Source organism: Alexandromys fortis, unplaced genomic scaffold, assembly GCF_014885135.2.
Source record: "Alexandromys fortis isolate MF-2015 unplaced genomic scaffold, M_Fortis_MF-2015_v1.1 scaffold_58, whole genome shotgun sequence".
Lineage (NCBI taxonomy): Eukaryota > Metazoa > Chordata > Mammalia > Rodentia > Cricetidae > Alexandromys > Alexandromys fortis.
Window position 1 is genome coordinate 5,644,579 of NW_026067940.1, and position 12,506 is coordinate 5,657,084.

The 12,506-nt window shown below is 51.7% G+C and overlaps 1 protein-coding gene across 13 annotated transcripts in view; it reads right to left on the minus strand.

Annotated features, from left to right (window-relative positions):
• The window catches only part of Plekha6 (pleckstrin homology domain containing A6), a 139,339-nt gene extending 130,262 nt beyond the window's left edge, over positions 1–9,077 (minus strand). For 4 of the 13 annotated variants that reach the window (XM_050147625.1, XM_050147624.1, XM_050147623.1 and 1 more), the window contains exons 1-2: positions 8,447–9,073; positions 2,083–2,159 (exon numbers count right to left, since the gene is read on the minus strand). In XM_050147625.1, coding sequence (XP_050003582.1) covers positions 2,083–2,159; positions 8,447–8,529 — 160 coding nt within the window. In that variant the 5' untranslated portion in view covers positions 8,530–9,073. Of the gene's footprint in view, positions 1–2,082; positions 2,160–8,446 lie in introns of all 13 variants that reach the window. The other 9 variants (XM_050147617.1, XM_050147614.1, XM_050147616.1 and 6 more) reach the window with 6 other exon arrangements.
• Between the last annotated feature and the right edge of the window lie 3,429 nt (positions 9,078–12,506).

Sequence of the window (12,506 nt, forward strand, 5' to 3'; positions counted from 1 at the left end):
AGGTTACAAGACACAGCCAGCCAAGCACTGGTAGTCTGAGTATCCCATCATCTTACCGCCCACCCGCTTCGGGTCGCACATGCAAAGAGCAGAACCCGAGCTCGGGAGAGTGGCTGGACCATCTTTGACCCATCATTGTAGTCACTTATATTTATGAAGATCCTGTGCGTCCATCATTGCTGCTGTTTCAGCAGAACAAGACAGTGGAGCTCAGCTCTGGTTCCCCCAGGAACCAGCGCAGAGGAAAACCATACGATCTCAACATCCAGCACTCAGTGGAGTAGCTCTTCTTAGACTTGAGCGGCACCTTTAGTACTATATCTAACATACAGTACGTAGTGTACTGGGTGTCAGACCAAGAGAAAAACTGAGGCCCAGAGAGGTTAATCGGCTTGCTTGAGGCCACACAGGAAGTGTCTGTGCTGGGATGTGAGTGCTAGTCTGCCACCTCCAAAGCCTACACTCTTGCCTCTGTGTGACTCCATAAATGCTGCTTGTTCCCCTCTGTCCCCGTGGGAGGACGCTCCCATTCAGAAGGGTGTGGGCTGGCAGCCTCCCCAAGTAGAGGGATCCCCATTGGGTCAGAATCATAAATAATCCTGCCACTGTGATGTGCTGGGAAAGAGGCCAGGGTGGTTTCTGTCCTCTGCCTTTTCTAGCAACTTCCCTCCACACTGCCCTCTCTGCCTGGGCAACACCAAGAGCGCTTATGTTCCTGTCCAGGCGGAATGCCCGCTCGGGCAGCTGCCCTCCCAGCAAGCTTCAGGGACATCTTAACTCCTTCCCAGCCTTGGATAACAAGTCAGCTGCAACCAACGTGGAAAGAATTGTCCCCCGGGCTCTTCAAAACCTTCTAAGTCCTACCTAGGGCAATACTGTTCTCAACTGGTGCAGCTGAGGCCCTGCACCAGCACAAACAGCGGGCAGAAGAAACCAGCCGCGACATGGTGGCAGGGGGCCTCACTGCACTTGAGTTGGAGATGGGACAGTGGGAACACCCGCTCCCCCCGACACCTCTTGTGGTGCCAGCCTTTTTGCACAGCACTGCTACCATCTTGTGAGGTTCACAATCCTCTCCCACTTACACAGATGCAGAAAACAAAGCCCCAGAGGAGCCAAGCAACGGCAAGGAGAGCTAGCTGCCACTGGAACTAGATCTCTGCACCTCAGAACTTGCGTCTCGCCAGGACCCCACATCACTTGTTAGCCAGGTGGCCTTGAGCCAAGCACTTCCTCTCTGACCTTCACTTTCCTCCCCTAAAATGCAAGAGTTGAGCTCCGTCGTCCCTGAAGCCTCCTTCAGCTCTGATTCCAGCCCAGATCTAAACTAAGTAGGCTCCGGGCCAGTCAAATCCTTAATCCAGCGAGTCCAAAAGTTGAGTTGTGCCCTGTGAGTGACTGAGGCTGGTGTCTGGTCACGTACAGGCTAGAAAGGGCCAGGAGACGTTCCTACAATACTGCTCATGCCCCCTCTCCCTCCCGGCCTCTCGGGGAAGGCCTTTCGCTAGCTTGCAGTCCTCCAAGCCTTCTGATTCCCTGGACCACTTCCCCTGTAACCTCAACTGAAATATTTCTCTGGCTGTTTCTTGTGTGTCGTTGGCCTGTACACATCCACCTTTCCCACCAGCCTGGGAGATGTAAGAGGGCTAGAAGGAGATCAATGTTAGCCTTGGCCTCTTTCTCCCCAGCTGAAGGAGTTCCACCAGCCACCCAGGGCTATTTGCATTTAAATGATTAAAATTACTTCCAGTCCACTGTCGGCCCCGACCACATTCCCCACTGCTCTGTAGCACAGGAGGCTGAGGACGGCTGAATTAAGCAACAAAGGTGGAAAACAGCCCAACTTAGCATTCAGCACAGCGGCTGGGGCCCAGGATAGAGGCAGCCTTTAGGTTGATCCGCCATCTAAGATCTGAAGAAATGTACCCCTTAGAGGTGCTCTGCGCTACTCCCCAGGGGCCGTCTGGAGCCTAGGACGAGTCTACCCACAACAAAGGAGGGGTTAAAGCAGGTCTGGGGCAAGGACTCCTATGTCTGCCTCCTCATTAACAGCAGAGGCTACAAGGGCAGGTGACACCTTACCTGGGCTGGAGCAGTAGCCACTCTGGATGGGTGAGTGCGTACTGGGGTGCACCCAGCTGGTTGACTTCTCCTCATCACTACGGAAGAACCAATGAGACGGGGTCAGGTTCACACAAGGCTTCCTGGATAAGAACTCTCACCTCCTGAGACGGCCACGCCCACCCTGCTCTGCCATGCGTTTGTTTGTATTCACATCTGCAAAACCAACCATGACGCTTCAGAGGTGAGCGACACTGAATCCCTGGCTGTGAAGACTCCACTAATCCAGCAGGAACATGGACACGTTTAGACACACGGTGATGCTGACACATGCTGATGCAGACATACCGTGACGCAGACACACCATGAACACGAACACACCATGAATGCAGACACACTGTAAATGCAGACACACCATGAACAAAGACACACTGTGAACAAAGACACACCGTGAATGAAGACACAGTGAATGTAGATGCACTGTAACACAGACACACCGTGACACAGACACACCATGACACAGACACACCGTGACGCAGACACACTGTGAATGAAGACACACAGTGAATGTAGATACATCGTGATGCAGACACACCGTGAATGAAGACACACAGTAAATGTAGATACACCGTGACGCAGACACACCATGAATGAAGACACACAGTGAATGTAGATACACCGTGACGCAGACACACCATGAATGAAGACACACAGTAAATGTAGATACACCGTGACGCAGACACACCATGAATGAAGACACACAGTAAATGTAGATACACCGTGATGCAGACACACTGTGAATGAAGACACACAGTGAATGTAGATACACCGTGACGCAGACACACCTTGACGCAGACACACCATGATGCAACAGGAGACAGACTCTGTAGGCTGCAGGTGCAGAGCTACCACAATGGACAGAATGCCCTGGCCCTGGCCCTGGCCCATTTCACTGAAGAGGACACTTCAGAGAGACTGTGAGGACCTCTAACAAGCAGTTCCTCAGGTGGCTGAGCGGGGGTCACTGTGAAGAGTCCTAAATGCTGCAGCGCTGTGCATTGTCGGTCACAACATTCCCTCCATGTGAAAGTCTGACAGAAGGTTGGGTGTGGTGGCACATGTCTTTAACCTCAGCACTAGGAAGCAGAGCAGGCAGTCTCTGAGTTGGGGCCCAGCATGATCTACATATCAAGTTCTAGGTCACTGGAGAGGTGGCTCAGCGGTTAAGAGCACTGGCTGCCCTTTCAGAGGACCTGGGTTCAATTCCCAGCATGCACATGGCAGCTCACAATTGGCTGTAAATCCAGTTCCAGGGGATCTGACACCTTCATACAGACGCACATGCGAGCAGAGCACCAATCCACAGAAAATAAGAATAAGTTCCGGTCAGCCAGAGCTACACAGCATTTTGAAATGCTATTTCAAAAACAATAAAAAAAGGATTGAAAACAAATCCATAGTAGAGAGCTTGTCTTGCACGCACAAGGCCCTGGGTTCCAACCCCAATATTAAAAACAAAAATAAAATAAATGGACAGATTGTGAATCCGAGGTTCAGAGAAGTTATGGAACCTGCCCAGGTCACACCAGAAAGTGACAGAGCCAGGATTCAGACCTGCCCACTCCCCAGTTCCAATGTGTTTCTGGTATCTTACACCCAGTGAGGTGGGCTCCCCAACACCATCTATCTGAGGACAAAGGAGCTCATAGATTTGCTTCAACCCCACCACCCAAGGGACACTAATTCTCCCAGAGTGTCCCAACATGAAGCTCCATTTCAGGATGGAGTAGGGGAGAGGGGCACTTCCAGATGGCCCAGGCTCTGGAGTGGGGCTTGAGACAAGATCCACCAGTGTCTGGGGAATAAATGACACGCATAAGCTCCACAAAGAAAGAGTCATCCTCGACTTTTATTGTTTACGAGAAATTGCACTCGTGTATAAATTAATGTTCTGATAAATCTGAAGAACACCTTGAAAGCTGCCACCAAGTCAAGATAATGAACCCCCAGCTCTTTGTGCCCCCCTGGTACTTCCTGTCTCCCACCCTCCCAGCCCTGTCTACCCTCCTAGGCCTTCCCGAGCCACACCCATCTGCTTTGTGCTAACATTCATGAGTTTCTAGTTTACACAGAAGGAATCACACAAGCCAAACTTGTCTATCTTAACTTCCCTCCACACCGTGGTGTTAGTGACTCACGAATGGCCCTTAGCAGCAAGCGGTTCATGAAGACTGCACCAGTGTCCATCCACTCCGGTGTGATGGGCATACAAGTTTTCTCAGCTCGGGTCAAAGCTGCGGTGAACATCTGCGGGCCATCAGGGAATGTGTGCCCTTTGGCTTTTTTTTTTTTTTACTTCATTAATTGGTTTTGTTTTGTTTTTCAAGGCAGGGTTTTTCTATGTAACAGCCCTGTCTGTCCTGAAACTTGCTTCTTAGACCAGGCTAGCCTCAAACTCACAGAGATCCTCCTGCCTCTGCCTCCCAAGTACTGGGATTAAAGGTGTGTACCACCACACCAGCGAGTTCATTAATTTTTCTCTGAAGCTGAACACCTGATGTTCAGAAAGACTTTCCAACTGACTCACCCCTCTGTCAAGCAGAGAAGAAACAAAGTCACAATTCTAGTGACCTCTTGCACTCTGGAGCCATTGGGAGCTGTAGGAGGTGGCCTCTAACAGTAGGGCCTTGGGTCTGGGTTTGGTGCTGGCTAGAAGCCAGAGAGGAAGGCCAGGACTACAAAAAATCTGGAAGGAGCCAGTATCCCCAGCCTATTATGCTCCCAGGACCCTCCCCTCCTCTCACACAGTTGCTCTTCCCCAGACTTCCCCTCCATCTCCACCTCACCTGGATGCTATGGATAGCCCCATCACAGGATGGCTTCTCCACCACAGCCTTCAGCTCCCTCTGTTTATCCCTCTACTTGTCAGTCTGGTCCAGAGTAAGGCGGCTGGGTGATGCCTGGCCTTAGCACTGATGGGGAAGCTAGCCCATTGGGCTCAAATCCAATCTCCAGGTAGAACTATGTCCTTCATCCCGGTAATCAGTGAGTAGCCACTCTAGTTCTAGGGCCTCCCCCACCGGCCTTGAGTCCCAGCCTGCCTCTCCTACACACCCTACGACATTGCCCTCTCTACAGCCCATAATTGAAGAAAAAGTCCAAGCCATCAGGTTCCCCGAATATCTACCCTACCTGCAAGCGTACTCAGTTCCTGGCCTGTCTTTCCTTCTTGTCTCTACACTGGAGAAGTGAGCCCTCTCTCCTCTGAGGCTAACACTCTCCTTGGGTGATCTCCTTACTCTTGCCCATCTTTCTTTTATAGCATCTTATCTACTGAGAGTCCCAGCCTGAATTATGAAGGGCACCTACCTGTGGCATGCAGCCCCTTCCCCATACTACTGTCTGTGTCTCATATGGACACAATTCCCCATCTCTCTCTCTCAGTGACACCCACCTCCCTGCCACTCTCCTTCTTAATCCAGCATCCCTCCCGGAAGCAAGTCTCTCCCGCTTTCCCCGCTTGCTGGCATCCTCCTCACCAATCCCCATTATTCTAGTCTCTGTTCCCAGCCTCCTCTGAAACCACTTTCTGCTAAGGACAGCCCTCCCACACTCCTAAGACCAGTAGCTGCTTCCTAACTTCCGGCTCTTTGGGCTTGTCTACTGTATTGACCACTACTGCTTCCTCCTTCCTAATTCCTTCTCTCTTCTCCAATCCTGGTGCTGCTCACCTCTGACCCCCTTGGTCTCATTCCCAGGCTGGCCTGTCTTTCCCTCTTCTCTCCTTAAATACTGATGTCACCTGGCTGTCTTCCTGTCCCCTCACACTCTGGGAGGTCCCACCTCTTCACACCTCTTCAGAACAACTCCTAGAAGACCCTCTTTAGCCCAGCCTGCTCTCAAACACCAGATAATGTAGCCAGCTGCTACACAACCTCAAGTTCAACACTTCTCCATTGAACTTACGCTTCCCTCCAACACACAGACACAGACAAACACACACACACACACACACACACACACACACACACGAGCTGGGCTCCCCTTCTAGTCTTGATCTCCATCAGACACTGTGAGGTACCTCTTTCCTTGCCCACATTCAGCCATGGGACACTCTTAATCCTCTCCAGAGAGATGTTCCTCCTCTCTCACCTTTTCATCTCCATCCTCTCTGCTTCAGTTCAGGCCCCAGCAGCTGTCTCAGACTTCCAGCTTTCAAAGCAGCTTCCTAACCGTGTTCTATTCTGGAACACTCCCCCCCCCCTCCGCCCCCACACACACATCCCGCAGCCTTCGCGGCTGCTAGAGGAAGCCTTCTGGACGCAGATCCTACAGTGTCAAGCCCTGGGGTAAAGCCGCCTAAGACTTTCTGCCTCTTGCAGGACAGAGTCCTAACCCTTTGTCTGACAGACTGGGCCTTGCTCATGCTGCCCAGTCCTGCTTCTCGGTCTCATTTTCTCTGCAACCCTGAAGCTTCCCCTCCATCTCCACTGTAACCCAAGAAAGTTGTAGGTACCTTTGCCTCAAGCCCACTCTGCCTTTCTTGCAGGACCGCCCACTGTCCAAGGCCACTATACCTGACCTTTCCCCTGTAGCGTCAGTCCAGCACTTATTCCTGGGACCGCCTCCCCAGTCTCCCTTCAGGGTCCTAGTTCTCCCCCGGGTCCATAGGCAGCAGCCCACAAGTAAATGCCTCCCGGGATTTATCATGTTCTCACTTGCTTTCTCCCCATCGCCTGAAAGGCAAAGCATGTAGCTTATTGCTTTCATTTTTGTGTTGCTGGGAAAAGGGAATGCTCCGTGTGAGACTGTGGGATGAAAGGGAAGGGAAGGAGGACACCGGGAAGCAAAGTCGGTCACCACACCAGGAGCTCTTGGGAATTCAGACCATCAGACTGTCTCTGCTCAGAACTGGAACAGGGGTGGGGGTGGGGGTGAGTGGAGGGGGGAGTTTGTGGGGGCCAGACAACTCAGGGATCAGTCTTATATTTTTTGGAGACAGAGTCTTGCTATGCCCCCTTGGCTGGCCCAGATCTCAGAGACCCCCTTGCCTCTGCCACCAGAGTGCTGAGATTGAAAGTGCGTGCCAACACGCCCAGCCTGGAGCGCGTCTTTTCAGGGAGCTCACTGGATGATTTCTTACTTTAATTTTTTTTTTTTTTTTGAGGTAGAGGCCCAGCTTGCTCTCAGACTCTTAGGTCAAGTGATCCTCCTGCCTCAGCCTCCATAGTAGCTAGGACCACAAGCACACTCCACCACACTTAATCTAGATGATTCTTAGAGGTTTTGAAGGCTCAAGGCACTGTGGGAAGTGACTCTCTTTTTTAATCCCGGAGTTCTGTTATTTAGGATCCTAACCCAGGGGCCAAGAACTTCAGTGAAGTTACTGCTAAGATAACACAATTCAGCATCAATTATGATAGATGTGGTGATAATGACAGAAGAAAGTGCTAAGCAGGTATGGAAACAGAAACCCCAAACAGCAACCATGGATAGGACAAGCCCCTGCCAAAGAGAAAGTGGGCTCAGGCTGGTGCTGGGCCGTGTCTGACAAGTGGTCCTGTTGGTCCTGTCTCAGATTCTTTGCCTCTCTCCAGACCTTAAGTCCTGTGGTAACAACGCGGGGCTGCCCCAGGTCCTCTTCAGCGCTAATGTTCTCTTCTTGAGGAAGAGGAAGCTTGTCAAGTGTGGGAAGAGTCCAAACTGCTGTGCTATATACACTTGCTATATCATTGGGAGATTTCTTTCCTGGCAAAGAATATCTATAAGAGAAGGCAGCCAAAAGGGGGCCAAACAGGGCCACTTTGCTATAATGAGATTATGCTACAGACATTTGGTTTATGAAATTAATAGAACAGTGCTAATTTATCACTGAGAGCAGCAAAGAATGCTCCAAGCAAGCCCAGGGTTTCTCCAGACTCCTGACCATAGACCCAGGGAAGCAGCAGGCAGGGGGAGGAGCTGCCATGCTGAGGACTGGAGTCTTGCAGTGAGCAGGTGGTAGAGGCAGGGGCTCCTAATAACGTTGTCATTTTGCTCAAGTCTGGAGGAAAGAAGTCGCCTGGTCTCTTTTTAGTGTAAGAGCTGAAGGAACTAGTTGCTGCGGGGTGCGGCAGTCGGGGGGGAAAAGGCTCAAGGCCGCCTCGCCTGCCCTGCCTCTCTGGCTCAGGGAAGGAAGCCTGTGAGCCTTAGCTGGACTTTGACCCATTGAGGAAAAGGCGGGAGTCATATTCAAACAGGTATCTCGATAAACTTATTAGTCAACCAACCCCCTCACCCCACCCCACCCCCCACCAATAACCTGACCCCCAGTTCTGCCACCTTTCAAGTCGGACAACTTTAAAGAAAAAGTGGAAAGGGGGAGGCTAGAAAGAGCACTACATACTTGATGAAAAAGATTCTCCCGCCGCGGTCCACTCCGTAGGTCCATCGGCCTGGCAGGTCCAGCCAGTCGATCTCATCGGCCATCTCGTGTCCCCGCAGCCCCTCTGGCTCTCCGCGCCCGCCCCCCGCGCCAGGCTGGCGCCCCCACTTTCTGCGCCTCCTAGAGGCGGCGATGGGGGAGGGGGGTCCGGTGTGGTCCGGGCGCACCTCCCGGTCCCCGCGCGGTGACTCCGGCCTCCCGCGGAAGGCGAGCTGGCCGCCAGCCGGGAACGAGCGGGCACTTAACCCTGGCAGGGCCCGGCCCCAGACACCTCCTGCCTCCTCTGCGCCCCGGAGCTCCGCTTCGGACCGGCTCCTGAAGTTCAGTGCCGGGCAATTAGCGTGGTGAGTAATTAGGAGGCTCCTGCAGCCGCGGCTGCTAACGGGCAGCGCCGGCCTCCGTCCGTTCCCGCCAGCCGGCGCGGCGGGGAGAGGCTCCCCCGGAGCCCGCAGGTTGCGCCGAGGTGCGCCCTGGCTCGCCGCTCCTGCACTTGAACTGCGGGGCCAGAGGCGGGGCCTGCCTGCGCCGCCGAGGACACTTCACAGCCGCGGGATGCGCCCGCGGCCCCGCGCGGCCAGGGAAGCAGGCGCCGAGAGCGAGCCTCGAGTCACGCACCGCGCGGAAAGGGGGAAGTGATAACACCACTTCGGTTGGTGGGAGGTTAGAGCAGGAACAAAGGTCGAACGCGGGAAGGGTGGCGCGGCCCGGGATCTAGGAGGCCCTTCCAGCCAAGGTGCCTAATCTAACTAGTCCAACTAGTCCTCACCTTTCCTGCCCGCCACTTTCTCCAAGAAGCCTGCCATGACTGCAGAGGTTTCTCAAACTCCGACTGCCTTGAGGTCCCTCCAACTCATTTTTCCCACCATACACCAGAAAAGAAAAAGAAAAAGGAGACAATGAAAGTAAAGGGATATGGATGTGTGAACCAAATTCAGGTTTCCAACATTCCAAGCTAGCGAATAAAATACAATGCTCTGGGAGCCCTTAGTTCTTCTGCCTGGGGGAGGGGGAGCAATGTCAGAAATCATCCAGCTTTCCGACCTACTCAAAACCTGCTCCAGGGATTCCGATTCAGTGCCCACTGTTCCAATCACATTCCAGACCCAAGGGATTACTAGTTAGAGGCTCGGTGAAATGTTTGCCTTTAAATGAAGAGATGTGTGGGATGGCAGGTGACAGGTTGAGCAGACACCATGATCTGAGAGATTTGATCCCCATTCCGTTCAGGGAGGTAAGTGCCACTTCCTCCTGGAGACGTGGAGGGCTCCACCCCAGGTTTATACGGCCATTCTCTGCATGTGCCTTATGAACAGGCTGTAGTGGTGTTCATCACAGTGCAGTGCAAAGACTGGCTTACTCATCCGTCTCCTTGACTAGGCTGTGCACAGCCCAAAGGGAGGTCCCCCTCTTACTTAACTTTAGAGCCACAGCACTTGGCTGGGGCCAGTGGCTGGGTAGTGCCTGGTACCTTCGTGTCTGGGGACCGTTCTTAATTCTAATAATCATAATCCTGTACTTTTGAATGGAATTTTCACAGTAAATAAAACACTAAGTGACAGTAAGGTGTGTCCATAGAGATCTTTCTGGAAAACAGAACAGTCAGGGACCCTTCTAGTACCTGAGCTGCCTAACCCAGCAAAACCAGCTGACACACGGTGAACTTCGAAAACGCCTCTGGGGCCATCTGGGCCCATCCTCCTGTCTTAAATTTGGGAAACTGAGGCAGAAAGAGGGGGAGGGCTGGTCGCAACGAGGTGGTGGCTAAGAAGGGCCTGCCCACTAGTGTCGCAGACCCGAGCTCTTTCCATTACATCACTCTGCCTCCAGCAGCAGAAAGGAACCGTGCCAGCGGCTCTGACTGCCAGGTCTATGTCAAGTTCGTTTTCCAGGTGAGTAAAGGAGCAGAAACAGCAACATCCAGCTCGCTTGCCTCCTTAGAGCCTGTGTACATCTAGCAGGAAAAGCTTCATTTGGTGGTAAACTGGGCCACGTCTAAGAAGCAGAGAGAATGTAGGTGTCCTTTAGTCCCTAGCCTGGGGAAGGCAGCAGTCAGGGAACTGACTTCTTTCTGGGCCTGTGAAACACCTGTAAGACTCATCGTGTTGATAAAGCACAGCCACCTGCCCAGCCCGCGATATCCAAGGATCTAAACTGCCAGGAATCCTGCCAAGATGCTTTAAGGGAAAATACCAGCAACCAGCACACTCCCTGTCCGACCTGAGCAACCAGTAGGGGCAGCTGCCTGGGCTGCACGTGGGTGGAAGTGGAAATGGGGACAAAATGAGATGGATTTGAAACATGTGGAGCCCCACTGTCTTCCCTGAGGAGAGGGGCCTCATGCTGGCCTCCTCATAAGACTGTTTGCCCATTCCCCCCTCTGTGTGTGTGTGTGTGTGTGTGTGTGTGTGTGTGTGTGTGTGTGTACAAAGCAATCCTGTACAGAGGCCAGAAGAGGAACTTAGGTGTCCTGTTTTATCGTCACCTCTGCCTTATTCCCTTGGGACAGGATCTTTGACTGAACAGGTTCTCTCATTGACCCTGGGGGCTGGCCCGATGGACGACTAATCCTCCTGTCTCCACCTCCTGCTGGGTACAGATGGTTGCCTAGTCATAAAAAAAGCTATATTTAACCTTATTTCATGTACATTGGTATAATGATGTCAGATTCTCTGGAACTGGAGTTACAGACAGCTGCGAGCTGCCATGTGGGTGCTGGGAATTGAACCCCGGTCCTCTGGAAGAGCAATCTGTGCTCTTAACCACTGAGCCATCCCGCCAGCCCCATAGCAGGCTTTTATGTGGGTGCTAGGAGTTTGGACTCCTTATATGTGCACAGCGAAGGCGCTTATGTGCTTGTCCCCAGATAGTGTCTTGTTTAGTCTGTAACCTAGCCTGCAGTTCCTAGGAACACTCAGATAAGAAAAAGCCAGTGGCTGTTATTTCAGTTTTTCCTTGTCTGAAATGTAAAGTCAAGTCTGAAAGTCTTTTTCTAACTGTAGTATGTTGGCAGTAATTTGTTGTTTTTGTTTTTTTGTTTTTCGAGACAGGGCTTCTTTGTAGCTTTGGAACCTGTCCTGAAACTCACTCTGTAGGCCAGGCTGGCCTCAAACTCGCAGAGCTCCACCTGTCTCTGCCTCCCAAGTGCTGGGATTAAAGGTGTGCACCACCACTGCCTGGCCAGTAATGTTATTTATTTTGCAGTACTGGGGAATGGAACCTGGGTCCGTGAGTATTCCGTAAGTGCTCTGCCTCTGAGCCACACCCTCAGCCTACATTCTAATTGTTTATTAACTATGGTTAATATTGAAATATTAGGAAAAGAATAAAAAGTCCAACCAAAACATTTCTTGGCTAGACAATTGCCTGGAAGAGAGAGGGAAGGTTGATAGAGCTAAGAAGAAAACCTTACCTGCTTTGTTAAGGGAGTTAGAGATTTAACTGTGTGTTTCTCTAGCACGTTTTATCTCAAAAGACAAAATAATTAATAAATAAATAAATAAATAAATAAAATTTAAAAGATAATAAAGTGGCTAAGCCAGGCGGTGGTATCGCACGTGGTTAATCCCAGCACTCAGAGGCAGAGGGCAGGTGGATGGATCTTTGAATTCAAGACCAGCCTGGTTTACAGAGTGAGTTCCAGGACAGCCAGCACTACACAGAGAAACCCTGTCTCGAAAACCCAATAAACAAACAAACTAAATAAATAAAAGGCAATAGAGTGTCTGGGCATGGCAGTACATGCCATTAATCCCAGCACTTAGGAGGCAGAGACAGACTGACTTCTGAGTTTGAGGCCAGCCTGGTCTATATAGTAAATTTCAGGCCAGCCAGGGCTCTATATAGTGAGACCTTGCCTCAAAACAAGGCTCTGTAGTCAAGGCACTTGCTTCTAAGCGTGGGAACCTGAGTTCACGCTCCAAGATCCTTATGGTAGAAGGAGAAATCTGACTCCAAAAATTGTCCTCTGGCCTCCACATGGTTGCTGTGGTACACTTGCACACACACACACACACACACACAC